A 20,807-nucleotide genomic window follows, 5' to 3' on the forward strand; every position below is an offset into this window, starting at 1 on the left:
AAATCAGTCAGATAACTATAATGATTACACAGCCACTGTGGCTGGTACTGTTCTATTTACTATCTCGATTTTTTTTTTTTTAAAGGAGGTACTGGGGATTGAACCCAGGACCTTGTGCATGCTAAGCACGTGCTCTACCACTGAGCAATACCCACCCACCTCGATCTATTTTTTATTTACTTTTATGAAAATGAATTTAGATCTAAAAGCATGAGCAGAATTATGCAAGAAGAAGCAGTCAGAGACAAAAATGAGTCATCTGTGTTTAGTGACTTCTTAAGAATAATAAACATTCCTAATAAAAACGCAAATCCACACACATGAAAAAATAACAGAATGTGAATGTTGTTCAGAACAGAAGCAGTATGGCTGAGAGAAAAGAGCTATTTCTAGGAAATAATCTGGTTTCCCACCGTGGAGCTCGTACATAGTAATTACCGTCTTTGTGTTCAGTGCTCTCCTTGGGTAAAATCGATCAAATATTGTTAGAACATTTGACCTGGTTTATAACAGGCTTTAAGAATTTGGGAGGTAAAACTCCAATGCCAATGTAAAGAAGTCACCCAAGAACAGGAAGGAGCTGCAGGAGAAGCTATTAGGCTCATGCACCTGTTTTTGTTTGTTTTGTTCTGTAACATCTGTGGTCTTTTAGTGGATTGGTATGGTAATGATCCTCACCTAAAATACTGATCTGAGTTGCAGTTTGATTGAAAATGCCATCTCTTTCTTCTCTTTATAGAAAGCATCATCATCCACCAGTTACGTATGAACTCCAGATGAAATGGTAAACCAAGCACATACTGGGTGTGTGTACTTCCTCTGCGTCCCTGTTGAATGGATAGTATTTCTACAGCTCTCCATCATCATTAAGGTCCTCCATGCTACTGATCGCTACTGGAAATAATTCTCTACTTCCAGTGAATTTTTTTTTTTGAGGATATAAATGGAAAAACTGAAAACGGTGTTGCTGATAATATAAAAATAGTTGGCAAGAGCAGTTCAATCTTGGCGTCAAAAGGAATTTCTCTTCCTTTTGCAAAGCTTTCAGGTCCATGGGCACATGCTATGTAATTTATTTTTATAATACACTTTGTAATGTGATTTGTTTTTCCTAAAGTGTTTCCTTTTTCATAGTCTATGGCACATATATCTGTAGAATACATTGTCAGTTCTTCAAATGCATTGCTATTGGGGTATTCAAAAAGGTGACCTATACTTACTTTTATCAATTTGTTGTTTCTGAAAAAAAAAAAAAAGTAAAACACTCTATATATTTCCTGGGGCAAATTCAAGAAGTAAAACCAAAGCAGGAGATTCTGGGAGAGGTATTACTGTTGCTTGCACGATGCTGTGGTTCTGATTATGGTTCAACACTAACAAGTAACACTCTGATTAAAGAGTTTAAATTTAAAGACTTAAGCCAGTTTTTAAAGTTGCTCTTTCTGGTGTTCTGTGCCAAAATCTCTGGATGAATTGCTTTTCATACGGAACAAGTTGGTAGGAGGGGCGGTATGAATTGAACCAGTTAAGTGTTATTGGATCAGCTTCTACTGACAGGTCAATTATCTTTCTGTTTGCATTATTTGCTTATATGCACAGGACTTATAATAAGGACTGTGATTTCAGGATATTTATCACAATCTAATCCAAATGAAAGCCTGAAAATAAAAACCAACCTAGATAGTATCAGCATCTTTTAAAAAATTGGTAAAGGAAATCCCTAGATAACATTTTTTCTTGGTAGGATTTGGACAGGTTTTCATAACCACATACAGGTTAGAAAATATATTCTTTAAAAATTCAAAGCATAACATACGTTACTCAAATCTCAGTGTCAGACCTGCTGTTGAATTTTGGTTTCTGTGAAAATTTGCATTTAAATCTACTTGGAATCCTTAGAGTCTAGGTTTTTTGTTTTTTTTTTTAAAGACTTTGTTAATGTGGACATGTTTTCAATAAGGTCTTTAAAAAGATCATTTTAAAGATCAATGAAGAGTTGATACATCAATTTCTAGATGCAGAAATCATGTATCCTGTCACTTTCCTGAGAGTAAAGAAAGAATGCTTCTGAGGGTCACGCAGGTAACTAGAAAGAACACGAGTAACACTGTTGGCCCATTTCTCAGTCCACAAGTTGTACCCGGGTTCATAAGGCCATAGAGAGGGGTCCACACTGAATCTCTGGAACAGAAAAATTAGTGTTGGATTTCCTTCCCTCTGTATCTTTGGAAGGTTTTAAGTATACCTCGTGGAATTGGCAAATCATATTCAGCAGGTATTATAAGTTAAACAACTATATTTTATGTAAAATTAGCTTTGATTTTTGTGAGGAAATGAAACGCTACAGTAGGCTTGTCCCAGCATGAATGATTGTGAACGCATCACAGAACCTGCAGGGCTTTCGTTACTGATTAAGAAAACTAGAGTGTGTCTGTGTGAAGGTTTAAAAATTTGTTCTGATGGGTTTTGATTTCTGAAAGTGCTTCTGAACTGTAACGACAGGTTCAGTTAGGAAAGGGTTTAGTCTTGTTACATTTATTGACTCACAGTTAAGTCCCCTATTTGCCACTGCTTACATGTCTGATGGCAAAAGTACTCTGATCTATCACAAGCAAATAACCTTCTCAACGTGTGGGAACTTTATTACACTAATAGTGAAAAGGTTAGAGGGTAAGACTATTTAAATAATTCTTGGTTATAATTTAAAATGTTACAAGTAATTTATGTATATTTGGATCTAAAGTTTTTATTTCCCCTGAGTTTGTAATGAAATTAGGTACTTGCAATGCAGAGTGAGGATGATGGTGCAATCGAAGTCACTTAGATGGATGGTGCCTTTTTTCTGCCCATGCTGTGCTTAAATCCTCTGTTTAAACTCAAATGGAATCTGAGTGACAGATGCGTAAAATGAATCTAAGTTAATTTAAAAACTAATGGTCTTGAAATAGAATAACAGAATATTAAAAATAAAACAACCAGATCGTAAACAGTCATATTCCAATACCAACATCCAGTTGAAACAATTGCCCCCACGTGCAATCCTGGCACCATCTTAGGCTCATATAATTTCTACATCTTTTATTGTAAATAAATTTCCAATCATCAGTATGAATGAGAATCAGTTTTGAATGGAGTAATTATGTTTTCTGAAACATAGTCATAATTAGTGTTTCCAGGTTAAGGTACAATTGAATTAATCCATTATTCAGCCCTTTTCTTTTTGATGAGAGAGTGGTTTTTGAGGGAATATGCTGCAAACATGTTTTTTCAAGTATTTCATAAAATATTAGGGTTTGATGAAGATAGTGGCAGAATAAATACTCCAGATATTAGATGCCTGGAATGTTCACAAAATATGAAGAATTAATTGTATCTTAGGACAACCACTTAAAAAAATTCATGGTGCGGAACAGCTAGCTTAAACACGCAGAGAAACGAAATTATTCACAGCTTCTGAAAATCAGTGACGAAGCAAAAGTAAATGGTGTATCAGACAATGTAATATGGTTTGTGTCTTTTCTCTTCATACTGTGGTTGAATTTTCCTGGAAATAAAAAGAATAGCAAAAGTAGGGTGTGGTCATGAATCTGATGAGCAACAATTCTAAAAATAACAAATATGCGAAATGGAAGTTTTAGAAAAACACATCTGGCACCTGAGGCATATATCCCCCTCCAGACTCCAGTGCTGTGCCTCTGCTAAAAATACGAATTAGAGGGCAAAGAGGAAAAACAATAAAAATTGTTGTAATAAATTCATAAACATTGGGAGAGTTTTGTGGAATTCATTTTGCTTAATGGCTATTAAAATTTTACGTTCTAAAGTTTTTAGTGCTTACTCCATAACTAGATGATGAAAACTGTGTTTGTTACCTAGGAAAAATACCATAGATTCATAAATTTGGACAGAAGTGTTTAAAGGTGCCATGACATGATACATTGATTTTCTGGTGTTGTTTTCTTTTTGTTTATGTTATTTGGGTAATTTTACCTCACCATTCACAGATTTTGTTATTTTAACAGTTCAGATTTGTATTTATTTAGATTTTGCTTTAAAAATATCAGATGTTAGTTTCTCCAATGTAAGAGGCTTATAATGTGATCAGATATTCTTTGAAGTCTTGCAGGTTTAATGGATTTTCAAAAGCAAAAGATTGCATTGAGAAATTCTGGAGCTACGTTCTATTTTCACAGCAGTCTCAATTTTGTCTCTTTTAAGTTTTATTAAATCCATGAGAAGTTTATCATTTTTCACTACAGCTGGGTGAATTTATGGATATGTACTTGTCTTTTATACGAATGTAATATCCAACTTTCAGTTCTTCACGGGCTATTGAAATTATTTAACCCATTAAGATATTCTCTGTGTTATCTCCCAAGTCAACCGTGTTTATCAAAATCTCACCAGACTGAGAAAAACAATTGTGATACGAAAGCATTGTGCAATATTCTTTTTTGAGTTGGAACATAATATCCATCACATTAAAATCATTTAAAATGAGTATTCAACCTTTTTTTTACTTAAAATTGTTTACTTCAAAATATTTTTCACTTCTGCATTTTGTATTTTCTTGAAAATATGGTGCTTCTCACAGTGCATAAGCAGAAGCAGTCCAGCAGATCCGCCAAAATGAGAGATGCTCTTCCTCTGAGTTACGTCTCAGTTTGATTGCTTAGTGAGATGAAGACTGCAAGACACCAAGAGATGGAACTGGTTACAGAGGCCCCTCTCCCTTTGAGCCACACCAAGTGCATCTTCGACCGACATTCAGATATTTTCTACTGTGTTCCACTGTCAATCTAAAGGTGGATTACTTGGTAGGGCAGAAGTTTCGCCAGCAGTCCACAGCCCAGCCTCTGCCAGGGCAGTTGGGTGATGGTTTCAGTGAAGTGGGGTGGAGATGACGGTGGGGTTGTGCTCTGAACCCTTTTATTTATCCACCTTGAGCCAGAAATGGTGGTCTGTGGTCATAGCCAATCCTAACTTAGCTTTGCCTTGTTGGGTTTCACTTGTTCATTGTCTAAAGATAGATATATCAAAAAAGCAGGCAAGGATGATGTCTAAACAAAGAAGCCTTCCACAGGAAAGGTGCAGATACCAGGGGTCTTGCCCACAGGGCAATCTTTGGGTTTTCTTCTTGGAGGAGTGGAGCTCTTTGGTGCACGTGGTTTCAGAGCACTGGCCCCAAATCTCTTTACTTCATGACTCCCCAGGAGAAGGGGTCTCAGGATTCCCCCCGTATTTGCTCAAATGGATTTGCTCCCTTTGAGCCCCGGGCTAGAGTCACTTCTAATGAGAACATGGGTAGAGAAACTGGAGTGACCTTCCTGGGCCCTGGGCTTGTTAACAAACTCTTTCCTTTTTCTTTCTTTAAATGTTATTAAAATTGACTTTTGAAATTTGTGTTCCATAAATCCCAAGACACCTGTGAAAGATGTCAAACACAGAGGTCTCTCTTCAACTGGGGCAGCCTTAGTGACTGCATGTCTCTGGGCACAGCAACATTTCTGCAGATAATGGTTGGAACCCGGTTCCCTAAACTTCCCAGATAACTTTTAAAAAATTATTTTATTTTATTTTTTTGTGGGGGAAGATAATTAGGTTTATTTATTTTTATTTTAGCTATCTTTTAATAGAGGTACTAGGGATTGAACCTAGGACCTCGTGCATGCTAAGAACATGCTCTACCACTGAGCTATACCCTCCCTGCCCAATTTTTTTTTTTTTTTAAAGATAATCAGTCCTTTAGTTTCCCCTGGCATTATTTCCAGCATTTCTTTCAGAGATAAGCATCTTTAGGAGGAAAATCTTCTTTTATTTCTCTTCAGGAGTCCATTTGTCCCATTCTGCCCTTACATTGACCAGCACTGGTGTACAAAGCTGTCTCCCCAGTTTGACTGTAAGCTTCTCAAAGGCAGGACTTGCACATTAGTCACAGGGAAGACAAGATATTGGATAAATGTTTGCAAAAGGCACTGTAATTCCTTCTTCCAGCTGCCATGTCTTCTTTCCCCCCATCTCTTCACAGAACCTTTCCAGGACCATAGCCACATTCTCAGTCTGGGTCTTTCTGGCTCCCACTGCATATTTCTTTCTCCTCCTTGAGAGCAAGAAATACACATAGTCAAAATGGCAGGGTGTTTCATAGACACTTAGTTGTTGAGTCAAATCACAGAGGGTTCCTCCATCAGCAGTAGGACCTCAGCCAGCGTGTTCGGGGCCAGATCTTCCTCACCAGACTGACCCAGCTGCTGATTCTTCCTTTGCAGGAGCCTCTGTGCCCATGGAAGGTTTCAGATGAGGAGTATCTGGATTAAACAAGAAAAGACTCAGTAATCACTGATTCTAAGAGAAGATACTCTCTCTGCAAGGACAAAGTGCCCTCATCTTATCAGAACACAGGGTGGTCTATGCTAGCCTGACAAGAGCGATGTGTTCAGGCATTTTCAATTCACAAAGAGGCTAAGCACTGGTTCCCGCATACAGCATTGTAGGCAGTGGGGAAAATGGACTACATAAGCAAACAAACCGAGTATCTCCCAGAAATGGAGGGTACCAGAGATCTCTGTTCCCAGGCAAGGGCATCCTGCTAAGACCTTGCTTGAGAAAAGGAACATGATCAGCCAGGATATACAGTTTTACATACCATTAATTGTAAGTGCAGTTATAAGGTTCAGCTTTCTCTGCATCCCTTTATTTTTGATTCAATTGTCTCCTGGGTGGGGAACCACAATATCACTTAGACCTTAAGACCCATTTCCTTAGTCTAGCTTTTGACATCATAAAGAGGATAAGGTGAGGTACCTCCCCAGACCCCCTATAACTTCCTGTGCACACATCTTATATGGCGCTGACCTCATTCTATTTCAACTGTTTGTTGGCAATTGTTTCTCTCACTAAAATGTGAGTTCATTTGGAGTAGGTCAGGTTAGTTCCACAAGATTTATTGAATATCTTTTCTAACCTAGACACTGCCAGCTGTTGGAGACATAGAAACGAATAAACACTATCTCTGACTTTGAGAAGTTGGTATCTAGTAGGAAAGGCAGATGTAAATATATTTTTCAGTAGGTGCAAGGATAGAGGTATGTGTAAGTTGCCTTGTTCCCAGAGAGCAGTTCTAATATCAGTTTGAGGGGACAAAAATTCCTCAAATTGGCTGCTGACCTGAATCTTGAAGTTTGAGTAGACAATTTCAATAGAGGAGGGGTCTGAATTCGGGGAGCAGTGAGTGGGTCGCTGCCTGGGTTTAGGAATCAAAGACAGTGAGTGCAGATAATTCCTCTCCGAAGATTCAGTGACAATTAAAATGATGTTGTGGAACAGTGTGTCGAACTCCTACCTTCTTCTTTGGTGTGCTCGTCAGAGGGAAATCCTAGGAAGTCTTGGTGTTTGTTGTCATAAATATTTCGTTCCAGTGACTAAAATGGAACTAATCAGGCTCAGTAAAAATTGACTTTCACATTTAAGCTCATCTTATTAAAGTCATCCTTCAAGAATATGTTAGTTATTTTAAAGCAATAAACGAGCAACTTGACAGGTAGCAGTGACCCAAGTGTTTCAAAAACAAAGCGTGATGCACTGCCTGCCACACCGGTTCCCTGCAGACTTCCAGTAATTTAAAACTTGGACTAGTGGCAAAATGTAAGTTAAAGGTAAGTCTAACGATAGTCCAAATATATGATTTATAAGGGATTAATTTTTTTGTTTGTTTTATGAAGGGGTGGTAATTGGGTTTATTCGTTTATTTCTATTTGGAGGAGGTACTGGGGATTGAACCTGGGACTTCGTCCATGTCAAGCATGCGCTCTACCACTTGAGCTGTACCCTCCCTCCAGGGGCTAATATTTTTAAACTTCTACTTTCTTATATCTCTTGATGATTCTCACAGAGTATGAAAAGTCTCTTTCCTCCACTGCCCTCCCTTTTTAAAAATAATTTCACTGTTACACATGTCACAGCTATCGGTTGGCTGTCAAACAAGAAATTGTAACATCATATTAAAAGGGAACCCTTACCTATAACTGATGGCACCTATTGGAAAAATATATCCATGGGATGTAATCAGCTAAGGTTCTATATAGTGGCAGTCACAAAGTCTGAAGTCTCATAAGAATTATATTCTTTCATTTAAAGAAACTGTGGAATTATGAGAAATGAAACCTTATTTCCTTCCCAAGACAAAGTTCTTAGGCTGTCTACTAAGGAATTTTGGTGTCATTGTCTTTCCTCTAATGAGATTAACCATTAAAATATCTTGTTCAACTTGTATTTCTGATTACTGACTGTGGTTATTCATGAACTTGCAAAATCTTCATCACAACACCAATGACCTCAGGCTAAACAGACAATCTCTCAGTATGAGAAGGAAAGGATCTTCTTAAATGCCTAACTGAAAAAGTTTAATAACTACATTACATAAAAATAAGGAAAAGGTCAGCTTTAAAAGAAGTAATTTTTCAAAATCAGTTTGGATCAATCTCTGCTGCAATAAATATAAGAAATCAAATTTATTTTACTATTGACAAAAAGTTAATGGTAGTTGATCTAAGAAAGAAATGGAAAATTTTGAGCTAACCTGCGGTTTATAACTTGGGAGACAGTTTTTCAGACAGCTCTGAGAACTGTTCTGTCCGTTAGAGGTCAAACACAGTATATACGTTTTTGAGACAAAAAGTTATATGTAAAATGATGTATTGACAGTTTACACACTCCAGATCTGCACGTACAAAGGGAGTAGTGGGTCATCCTGACTCTTTGCAAGATGAAGAAGGAAGGTTATCTCCTAAGGAGATCTGGTTAATACAGATGCACAATATACACTAAAGGGGAGGGAGGATGCCAAAATGCGCAGAAAAAAATTTCATCTTCAAATTTTTCTTGTATTGCCATAAAATATGAATTTTCATTTCATCAATTCCCCTTTTTGATCATTCATCTTTTAATAGAAAGCGCTAGGTGAGCTAACATTCGGTCTCTCGACGCCAGGGTGGTTGCTTTCCTGCTTGGGTCCAGCATGTCCCTGGATGTTGGGTTAATAGCCTGATTCTTTTTTTCCTTTTAGGAGGTTGTACAGCCACTGTGGAAAACAGTATGGAGGTTTCTCAAAAAACTAAAAATAGAACTCTCATACTACTCAGCAATGCCTCTCCTGGTTACATATCCCCTAAAACTGAGAACGCTAATTTGAAAAGATACATGCACCCCAATGTGCACAGCAGCATTATTTACAATCGCCAAGATATGGAAACAACAATGGATAAGGAAAAGGTGTTACACACACACCCACACACACACCTACACACACACATACCATACTACTCAGTCATAAAAAAGAATAAAATGTTGCCATTTGCAGCAACACGGATGGACTCAGTATTATGCTAACTAAAATAAGTCAGAGAAAGACAAAGTATTGTTTGATATCACACATACATGTGGAATTAAAAATAAACTATCGAACATAACAAAAAAGAAACACTCACAGGGAACTAGTGGCTACCAGTAAGGACAGGGAAAGGAGGAGGGACAAGATAGGGGTAGCGGATTAAAAGGTACAGATTTTAATGTACAAAAAAAAGCTACAAGGATATATTGCACAGGGAACATAGCCAGTGTTTTATGAGACGCATAAATGGAGTCTAATCTTTAAAAATTGTGACTCACTGTGTTGTACACCTGAAACTTAATATTGTACGTTAACTATACGTCAATTAAAAAAAACCTCAAAACAATGTGCAAAACCTAAACGTGTACACAGAAGATGCTTAAAGGAACGCGGAGTCCACTAATGTTAGAAAAATTAGTGAGAACAGCTCAATTAGGGACACGATAATAGGGTTAACCAAGTGACATGATTTAATGAGGACAAAAGGGTCACCGATCACGCATCCCACTTAATATTTATATTTGCGCCCTGAGTGAAGTTTTTTTTTTTTTTTCAATTACAGAAAGTCGCGGTTTTTATAACTCAAGCAAACACTGTCAATCACACAAGGCTCAGGGTCCTTCGGTTTGGTCTTTTCAATGCTCCGATTACCTTCGAGGTAAAACAAAACCTGTCTGGCGCGGACGCCACCCGCTCCTGGGCCGACGGCGGTGGGACCTGAGACCCGGAACCGCCGTCGCCATGACACCGAAGCTGCCGGGAGGCGTGGGCGAACAGAACCTCCCACTGTGGAGACAAGATGCGCCTATGGCGCAAGCGCGAGGCCTCTGCGCCCCTCCCCCAGGGCCGCGCATGCGCAAATGTAGCTTCACGCTCTATGGTTAGAGGCCCTCACTTTGTCGTCACAGGGCAGATGATCAGGCTGCGTCCGCCTTTTCCCTCCCTCTTCCATCCTCCTCCCTTTCCCCCTCCCCTTGTCCCTCAGTCTTCTCCCTCCTTCCTCTCTCCCTCCCTCTGGCGTCCCCTGTCGACTCCCGCTTCCGGTCGGCGGCCGTCTGCGGAAGGGTGTTCCGCCTCTTCCGCCTTCACAGCGGAGGTGGCGGCGGCGGCGGCGGCGGCGGCGCCTGCGCTTCTGTCAGGGCCAGCAGGCGGGTTCCCTGGGCGGTCCACCTGCGCGTCGCGGAGCCGAGCCCTGGGGGTCGATGGCGATGAACTATAACGCTAAGGATGAAGTGGATGGTGGGCCCCCGGGTGCTCCTGGGGGCACCACTAAGAACCGGAGACCGGATAACACGGCCTTCAAACAGCAACGGCTCCCGGCTTGGCAGCCCATCCTTACGGCTGGCACGGTGCTACCTACCTTCTTCATCATCGGCCTCATCTTCATCCCCATTGGCATCGGCATCTTCGTCACCTCCAACAACATCCGCGAGATCGAGGTGAGCGGAGGGGAGGCAGCGGCGGTGGGACTTGGCGGCGTTGCGGGAGCGAGGGGTCCTCCCGTCTGCCCCATTCCTTCCTGGGCTGCCGGGACCGGCGGGCCCCGCCCTCCCCCACCTCTCTCCCTCGGGTTCTTCTTTCACTTTCTGCGAGTTTTCGGAATTTGCAGTTTTGCCCGCGCTTCCTCTCGCTATGTACACGTTACAGAGGAAGTGAAATGTATGGAGAGTGTGGGTGAGGGGAAGAACGCCCCTTTGGTGGGCGGTTTGTGTGGTATGAACCTCCAGCGGAGGTTCAAAGAGAAAAAAAAAGAAAAAGAAAAGTGGAAAGAAGTTTCGTGGAGATGAAACTCCAGGAGAATTGGCACGGTCAGAGTGTTATTACCTGTGTGGGGATTATCCCAGGACACGGAAATTAACACTTTAGCCATTGTTGGGGAAAGGATCCAGAGTCATAGAGGCACTGATGATTTTTATGTGAAGCTGTCATGTTAGCAGATCACACATTGCGACCTATGACCGAAGTGTGAACAGTACCTTTCATTTTGAGCTGATAGATGCTTTTAGTTGTAGGACATGATACCGGTAAAAGGTTACCTGAAACTTCAATTCCGGTTTTGCTTTTAGGCTACATTGATTAATAACCATGCCCTACATTCGCCCTAGTTGCCCCCCCCCCCCCCCCCGAGTTTAAACTTTTTAAAAAAATCAATGACCACACACAGAGAAATATTTGTGGATCGCTTACTGAACATTTTACTGATATAAGACAGGATATAAAACTTGGGGGAGCCTTTTTTTTAAATTGAAGTATAGTCGGTCTACAATGTGTTAATTTCTGGTATACAGCATAGTGATTCAGCTATACATATATACATAGTTCTTTTCATATTTTTTATTATAGGCTATTACAAGGTATTGAATATAGTTCCCTATGCTATATAGTAGACCGTTGTTGTTTATATGTTTTATGTATAGTAGTTAGTATCTGAAAATTTTGAAATCCCTCCAACCCCCCCACTCCCCATTCCCCACTAGTAACCATACATTTGTTTTCTATGTCTGTGAGTCTGTTTCTGTTTTGTAAATAAGTTCACTTGTCTCATTTTTTTAGATTCCACATATAAGTGATATCATGGTATTTTTCTGGCTTACTTCACTTAGTATGAAAGTCTCCAGGTCTATCCATGTTACTGCAAATGACATTATTCTTGTTTATGGCTGAGTACTATTCCATTGTGTATGTATTCACTGGATAACTTTATCCAGTTATCTGTCGATGGACATTTAGGTTGTTTCCACGTCTTGGCTATCGTAAATAGTGCTGCTATGAATATTGGGGTGCATGTATCTTTTCGCATTAGAGTTTCCTCCAGCTATATGCCCAGGAGTGGGATTGCTGGATTGTAGGGGAAGGTTTTTTTTTTTTTTCAGTTTCTTAAGGAATCTCCATACTGGTTTCCAAAGTGGTTGCACCAGTGGGGAAGCACCTTGACTTCTGTCAGAGAAGCAATCATAATATCTTCACCTGTCTGCAGTGGTGAACCATAGGTTGATACATGATGTAAATACTTTGTGTAGATGTCCAGTGTTAAACATCTGCGTGTTCTCTTTTCTTGAATATCTGAGAGTATTTTTGTCTGTTTGAAAGGACAGGTACTGGTACCAGGTTCTCTTGCTTTCTTTTGTTCTATCAGATTATGTCACTTTTTTCCCCTCTAATTTTATTAAATACCTTTAAATTTATGCATGTGATTTAATAGAACTTTTAGAGAAATCTTATTTCAACTACAGGAATAGGCGTAAAAATACCTACTTTCTAGTTTAATTTACAGTGTTACCTGTAAAAGCAAAATCTTTTTTTAATTGTACAGTGCTCATTTCTGTGTTAATAATAAGAATAGTATCTACAGCAGAGTTTTTAAAACTCTAAAAATCTATTTACTAAAATTTACTAAAAATTTATTTTCAGTTTAATAGCTAGAGAAAGTATCACAATATGTCTTTTCAGCAAATATTTTTGTTTTATGATTTTTATCTCCCTAGTAGTCCTTCAGATGTAGTACTTCTTGTTCCCCAACCACACCAGGACCACACATATCAGGATATGAGCAAAGTGGTGTAATGCAAGGACCTTAGGCTCTAGGCTGGGTTCCAACTCAGCCACTAACTAGCTCAGTTTCTTGGAAAACAATCTCTCTGAGCCTCAGTTCCTCACCTGTAAAATAGGTAAATAGTAATGCTTACTTTGTGAAATGTGAGAATTAGAAACAATAGAGATAATATTCCTGGCACTAAGTTTGTACAATAGTTATTGTTATGATCCCTGGTCAGGAGATGAGAAATGGAGTCAGACAGGTGGATATTTGCTAGTAAACTAGAAGAGTATTGTAAAATTGAGACAGAAACCAACCCAGATGTCTTGATTTCCAGTCTTAAGCTTTTACACTATACTAGGATCCTTACTGCAGTGTTAGTGTTTAAGTAGAAGAAAATAATTTAACATTAGAAGTTTCATCATCTTATTTAAACTTCTTAGGATACTAAGAATTAAAGTAGCAATAGTTTGGAATTTTATATAAGGAGCATTTACTAAATTATTGGGACACAACTGTCAATATTTACTATACTATGAATATAAATGTTTACTTTCTTTAAAACTTTGGGATTCTGAAATAAAATAAGGTCCTTCACACTAAGTAGTTGGTGAAATGGGAATTTCTTAAACAGTTCTGATCTGTGTAATTCTGATTTCAGGTTGCCCAAAGAGTCTGCTGCAGCTTGATCTAGTTAAAAGGGCACAAGGCTGGAGGTGATCTTAGGCATATTTCTGAGTCTTGATTTTAATGTTACTGGAAGAGCCAAAAGATCCAGACTCGGTGGTCTGTAAGAGGCTGTACACTCTTAACATTCTATGACTTCCAACTTTAATGTGATTTAAAGAAAAATGCTGCATATTCAAATTTTATCACCTTTGGAACCAGCGGAAATGAAAATCAGGAATGATTAGGAATTTTGTACCAGTGCTGACATACAGTTGTGCAGATAGAATAATTAAAAAAAAATTGTTGAATACGTAGAGAACTGATTCTGAATAGGGTCTGGAGTTATAAGAAAAACCTAGGGAGCTTTCCCGAAACACACATTTGTTTCTGACTGCTCTCCACCCTTTCTCAGCCACTGGTTTAGTTTATGTTAAGGGTTATTAAAAGTAAATGTGTAATGAGAAGTTCTTACCAACATTCACTTCTATGCTGTAAGTTGCTCACACCTCTTTAGCTTATTTCTTCATTTCTGAACATTTCAAGAACTTTCATTGCTGTAATACATCAGATTCCTAAGCCAAAGGAGAACTCGTCAAATCAGGATGCTTTTGTAATATTGCTTAAAGTGCTAAGATCAGAAATCCAAACTTTTTAGGTATAAAAATCAGTGGATCTTCACCCTTTTCCCAGAGATTTTTTTACAAAAAATTTACTTTTCTTGTAAATCACATTGGGCTCTCCCAAAAAGGGTGTAGAAAGGTATTTCAAAATGTTAATGCTTCTATTTAGCAGTATATCTCCTCCCCATCATTAGGTTTATATATCTTGTTTATTTGGTTTTTAAGATTTTCCATGAGATAATAAAATGAAGTTGTGAGAAAATTAAAGTTGTTAATTTTATCATTCATAAGAAAATATTTTAAATATTTAATATTTAACACTAAGATTTAATATCTTCACTTTTTATTAGCGAGGAATGAATATTTTCTTTAATTTGGTAATTGTAGGAGTCAGGCATATCTTTCCACACAAAGGTAATGTTTACTTAGTCTAAAGCCCTTGTTGGTGAGGCTGAGGTAATAATTGAATAGGGCTAACTTGACAGAGACTAGATGTGTAATTTCACACATTTATCAATGTGAAGTTGCGTAGTTGTAAATTAATGTTTAGAATCAGATGAGGACATTATTCAATGTGATATACAGCATAAATTTAAAAGCCAAATATTTACTTCAGATTAATATTGCCAAAAATGTTCAAGACACATTTTTATTAAATTTTAGTGGATTAGCACCGCCACCCCCATGCACACATGTTTGATTGAGAAACCCCAGCTCTCTTCTTCACCTTATTATTGTTTGATTTATTGCCCTCAATTATTTAATCCTGGTTATTTTCTGTTTCCCTAGTTTCTGATAAAAATAAATTTTTATCTTTTGTTTTTACTCCTGTGTAACTTGGATTCTTAGAGTCTAAGATTTAAAGAGGATCTTCTGTATTTAGTATTCTTGTTTATACTTAGCCTATAGTTAAGAGTCAAGGAAGAATAAGTTGCTTTGTAGAAATGATTGCTAAAAATAAGGCAGTGTATGTTAAGAAGTGTAAAGATTTTAATATTCAAATGAATTGCAGTTGCTTAGAAGCTGACCCTTGGAAATTAAGAGGTTTGATTAGTGTTTTTATTTGTTTCTCACCTAACTTCAGTACTTAGGGCATGACAAAGTGAATATGGCTAGCCGGACCATTTTTCTAAGTCCCAGGAACTGAGAATGGTTTTACAGATGAACATTTGCAATTGAAATTGATGATAGGGAACACTAACTTTCAGCCCTAATTATGTGAAATGCTGCCCCCCCCAAAGCAATTTTATTCTTATTAGTAGACCTGTGTTACCAGAAAATTGTTTACAATTATTATATTTTGAATTTCATCAATAAAAGTTCGTGCAAATTTGTTTTCTGTTATATAAGAACCTACAAAATACTAATTTTGATCTTGCCTCTTGGTTTGCAAAGCCTGTAAACTATTTGCTTTCTGGCCCTTTACAGAAAAGAATTTCCTGCCCTTGACTTAAGAGTTTTAAAGAAACATACTGGCACATTGAGCATTTGTTACAAAAATAGCAGTGTTTAATTTATACACTCTAATCCTCAATAATCTTTTCAAGGTAGGTATAGTGATGACTAATAATTGCTTGTGTCCTACCTTGAGAATACTTTAGCTAAATTTACCATTAATCTTGGCTCAGGTATTATTATTCATTTCTTTGTCACAGTCATATAAAGTGCAAGCAACTAAAGAAATTTTTACTTTGGTTCCCTCTTGTCCTCATTAGCGCCTCGAGAAATCTCAAATAATCCTTTTTTATTTTTATCTTTTTAAAAAAATTTTTATCTTTTAAAGATAAATTCTTTAGTGTGGAATCATTAGTTCAAAGGAGTGCTTAAAAATGCTGTTTTTAATTTAATCTAATTAATACTTAAAATGATTTACCTTATTACTCAGCATTTTGTTGAGTGACCTGTTTAGATCTTACATTGATTTCCTTTAAGACAGATTTACATTCAAAAATGGAAGTGTTCCGGTTCTTATACAGGGTAAAAAATTGCATGTCCTTCAGATTCCTCCTTCCCCACCGCGTTAAATTCAGTCAGGTTCTTAGAAATGGGATGCATTTTTAGAATTACTAAGAAGAATTGCCAATTTGCCAATTTGTTTTAGGAGAACAATGACAGTAGTAGCAAAACAAAGCTGAGAAACATGATAACTCTTAAAACGAATCTAGTCATCTCCATCTGTCGTTCTGTTTTGCCCCTGGTTCTTTGTTTTGAGGTTAAGCTTTCGGGAAGGTCTCCAGCTTATCATTGTGTTCTGCACTGTGTCTTGTATGGTTTTGACATTTAATAAGTATTAATTTTTAAAAAGAAGGGAACTGTAGTTCCTTTCCCACCTGGTAGCCTCTTTCTTTCTAGGATAAGTTGTGAACTATTATTTTAGTATAAGCTTTATTTTCCTGCTTTTATTGAAGTTATAATTGACAAAAATTGTATATATTTACAGTGTTTATTATGATGACTTGATATATATGTTGTGAAATGATCAGCATAATAAAGCTGATTAAAATGTCCATCACCTCCCATAGTTACCCTTTTTTTTTTCCGTGGTGTGCTGAGAACACTAAAGATCTACTTTCTTATTAAAGAGACAAGTGATAACAAGTGTTGGTGAGGGTGTAGAGAAAAGGGAACTTCAGTGGAATGTAAATTAGTACAGCCATTATGGAAAACCGTGTGGAGATTCCTCAAAAAGTTAAAGTACAGAACAGCCGTAAGATGTAGCGATCCCAGTAGGTATATATTTAAAGGAAATGAAATCAGTATCTTGAAGAGAGATATCTGCACTCCCATGTTAATTAACTTTACTCTTTTACTCAACAGATTTTATTACAACCTGGACTTTAGTTCAGGCTACCCTTGAATTTTAGCTGATAAAGGATACAGTGGTTTTTCAATGGTAAAAATTCATAGACTGAGTTAAATTGATCAAGAATTTTAATCAATATTGAGCATTTTCTGTATGCAAAGTCCTGTGGGCATAGTGGGTGACAGAGAAGAGCCTGCACACAGGATCTTTTTTTTTTTTTAAATGCTCAAGCAGAGAGCCCTCTTAAGGAGCTTGAACCTGGAATCTTGGGGGAGATGAAACATACACATAAAAGGAAAGCTAAGCGTTGCTAGATGAGTGGCACAGACAGAGTACGCCTTAGTTCAGAGAAGACAGGATCACACCTGTCTCTAATAACCATGGAAAACTGGTGGAGGTGGGCTTTGAGCTGGAACTTGAACGATAAATAACACTTCTAAAGAGGAGCTTGAATGTATTCCAAGAAAGAAGATTAATATAAGCAAAGTTGTAGTGACAGGAAATCAAAAGGTGTATAGAGAAAATAGGAGTAATGGCAAATAAGCTGGTGCCAGGTTGTGGATAGACTGGGTATTTGATAATGAGTGTGTGAAACTGGGGCAGTGAAATGATGAGCACAGTATGTATCAGTTAGGTTTGGGTTTGCTATGTTTTCTAAGGGATTTTACACAAGATTTTCATTCTGGTGTAAAATCCCTTAGAAAACATAGTTCCTGGCTAGTATGGAGGCTCTGTTTTACTGAGTCCTCCCTCTGTCTACTGCTGTGCCGTTCTTAGGGATTGACTCCCATGCTCACAGTCCAGAAAGGAGGCTAGAGTTCTGTTGTCACATCCTTTTCCAGGCAGCAGTGTGGAAGAAGGGATGAAGAATCAGGCCTTTAAAGGAAGGTTCTTGGAAGTGCACCATACCACCTCCACATAGTGACAAGTCCACACGAGCTGTAAGGGAGGCTGGGAAATGTGGTCTTTATTCTGGTAACAGGGTCTTGGCTAGTAATTGAGAGTGTCATACTGTGGAAGAAAGGTAGCGGGCAATTGGAGTGGAGGGGTTGGTCGTGAATAGCCTCTGGAAACACGGGCTGTATATAGGAAGATTTATCTGGTGGAAGTCTGTTATGTTGGCTGGATGGGAGCTAAATCATCTGTGTGTGAGCGTTAAGTAGTTTAGACATTAAATAATGACTGCAGCTTTATAGTGGTTTCAAGTTTACTATTGACTTGAACTTGATTTCATAATGAAAGGCATGTGTTGTTTTGCACATGAAAAGCAAATCCGTTGTATGGCTTTGCTAACTTTTTTAAAAACAAGTTATAGATGGAATATTGAATATGATGACCTTTCTCTTATTTTCTTCATCCTTTCCTTTTTCCTTCTCTGTTCAGTATATAAATATATTTCCATTTCTCTTAAAAAATGAAAACATCCTATGTTGGTTCTATTTAATAATAAAAATATTAATAATGGCTAACATTTGAGTGTTTACTAAGAATTTTACATTCACATGTCATTTGATATAATGAGACTTCTAAAGATAATGCTGTTATTCTGTGTTTTTTTTTTAAAGGGAGACACTGAATCTGAGATGAAGTCATTTATTTAGTCATATAACTGGAGTTCAACTCCTAGGCCTCTGACCTCTTGTTTTGTTTCCTCTATTTTTTCTTTTTCCACACAGCCTGTTTGGAAGGAAGGGTCCACACTCATTGATGATGTTCATTCCGTCTCCCATGAACTCAGTCTGTATCTGAAGTATGTTAGACGGTGGGAGGTGCTATGAAGATGAATATTCACATTCAGGAAGGGGAATAGGAAGGGTCTAAGGATGGTTTCCAGTTTTAATAGAGTAGTCAGGGAAACCTTCAGTATAGTGGTATTTGAGTAAAGGTTTAAAAGAGGTGAAGGAGTGAACCATGTTGATATCTGAAGGAGGACTGTTCCAGGCAAAAGGAATAATAAGAATAAATGTGACGAGTGTGCTTAGTAGGATGTTTGAGGAAGGCAAAGAGGCTAGTGTGGCTGGAGCAGACTGAGAAGTCGAGGTGATACTAGAAGATGTTGTTAGAGAGGTCAAGTAGCGGGGTGCACATCACATGGGCCACTACAGTTGTCCCTCTGTATCTGGAGGGTTAGTTCCAGGACCCTGGTGGATACCAAAATCTGAGGATGGTCAAGTGCCATATATAAAATGATGTAGTATTTCACATACAATCTATGCACATCCTCCTGTATATTTTAAATCATCTCTAGATTATGTATAATAGCCAATACAATGTAAATGTTATGTAAGTAGTTGCTGGCTGTGCAGCAAATTCAAGCTTTGGTTCCCTCTTGTCCTCATTAGCGGAATTTTTTAAATTGAATACAGTAGACCCTTGAAAAACTCAAGAGTTAGCCTGCTCCCATCCAGATCTGTTTATAATAATTTTATAGTTGGCCCTCCGCATCCCTGGTTCTGCATTCACAGATTCAGCCAACCTCCCATCTTGTAGCACTGTAGTACATGCTTACTGGAAAAAATCCATGTAAGTGGACCCATGAAATTCCAAACTGTTTTGTTCAAGGATCAACCATATTTTTTATCTGTGGCTGGTTGACTTCGTGGATGCGGAATGAGCAGACGTGTAGGGCCAGCTGTATCAGGATTTTGGCTTATACATTCAGTGTAATGCGAAGCCACTGAAAAGTTTTACTCAGATAGGTGACATGATCTTAGGACAGTCACGCTGGCGATGCTGTGGAGAATATTACCTGCGGAATAAGAGTAGTAGCAGTTAATTCAAGCAAGAGATGATGGTGTCCACAGTATAACGGTTGCAGTGAAAAGCAGTTAGATTTAGGATATATTACAAAAGTAGAGGTAATAGAATTTTCTCATTGTAGTGGATGTGTGGGGTGTGAGAGAAATTGTAGAATCAGAGATAACTTTAAGATATTTTGGCCTGCATTGGAAGGATAGAGTTGTAATTTTGTAACCAAGCAAGGGCTTGTGTGCCCAGGTTGCAGAAAGCCAAACTCATGACAGCAAGTGTTTGCAGCAAGTAGGGGTGTATTTGCAGGGCACCAAACAAAGGAGTGGGTAACAAGTCACAGATCCACTCCGACTTGGTCTTTGAGTTAGGGATGTTTTAAAGGGGAAGAACGAAGAAACTGGGATTAATCATTGTCTTGTGACATTTCTTAATCATGGTTTCAGGAATCAGGATATCTTTGGTTTACAGTTCTCTGGCCAGGTGGTCTATGGCTTGGGGGTCTGTAGGCTCATCTTACCCTGGAGAAACAGCTCAAGTTAGTATGTTAATGAAATCTACAACAGCAGTTTTTGGATGTTAAGGATGTTATCCACAGCAGCAGTCTTAGCCATCTGACTCTGTTAATTAGTTTTCAGTTAGCACAGGATTGAGGTCAGGGGGAACAAGAAAGGGAATAAAGTTTTGGATAGAGAGATTAATCATTAACTCAGTAAGAGAACGTGTTTATCAAGATGGGCAAGACTGGAGAGAAAGTTTTGGCCTGATGGTAGGAGGCTGGCAGGGTGAGAAGCTGAATAAGGAGTTATGTTTTTGACTTTTTACCATGAAATGCCTTTTAAACCTCCAAGCTGGAAATAATAAGTAGATAGTTGAATATGTGAGCCTAGAGTTTAGAGGGAAGGTTGAGTATGGGGTTAAACATTTTGAGGATTAATCAGCACAGATGATACATAAAGGCATAAGATGGAATGATTATAGGTCAAAAGAAAAGCGGGAATTTCTAAAGACAGCCTTGAGTCACTCCAGTGTTTATAGAGGTGG

General features: G+C 38.2%; 2 protein-coding genes and 1 long non-coding RNA gene across 5 annotated transcripts in view; 2 read left to right on the forward strand and 1 right to left on the reverse strand.

Annotated features, from left to right (window-relative positions):
• The window catches only part of FILIP1 (filamin A interacting protein 1), a 180,937-nt gene extending 176,434 nt beyond the window's left edge, over positions 1 to 4,503 (forward strand). For all 3 annotated transcript variants that reach the window (XM_064486934.1, XM_064486935.1, XM_064486936.1), the window contains one exon: positions 740 to 4,503. Coding sequence is in view for 2 of the 3 variants with exons in the window: in XM_064486935.1 (XP_064343005.1) it covers positions 740 to 780 (41 nt within the window). In the remaining variant the exon portion in view is untranslated. The remainder of the gene's footprint in view (positions 1 to 739) is intronic.
• LOC116154323 (uncharacterized) lies at positions 4,488 to 10,261 on the reverse strand. The gene is made up of 2 exons (XR_004138144.2): positions 10,040 to 10,261; positions 4,488 to 6,308 (listed from the first exon to the last, which is right to left on the reverse strand). It is a non-coding gene; the product is annotated as an uncharacterized LOC116154323 (long non-coding RNA).
• The window catches only part of TMEM30A (transmembrane protein 30A), a 33,958-nt gene continuing 23,407 nt past the window's right edge, over positions 10,257 to 20,807 (forward strand). The window contains 2 exon segments of the mRNA XM_010999191.3: positions 10,257 to 10,475; positions 10,477 to 10,827. Of these exon segments, the coding sequence (XP_010997493.2) occupies positions 10,266 to 10,475; positions 10,477 to 10,827 (561 nt within the window). The 5' untranslated portion in view covers positions 10,257 to 10,265.

Source organism: Camelus dromedarius, chromosome 6, assembly GCF_036321535.1.
Source record: "Camelus dromedarius isolate mCamDro1 chromosome 6, mCamDro1.pat, whole genome shotgun sequence".
Taxonomy (NCBI): Eukaryota; Metazoa; Chordata; class Mammalia; order Artiodactyla; family Camelidae; genus Camelus; species Camelus dromedarius.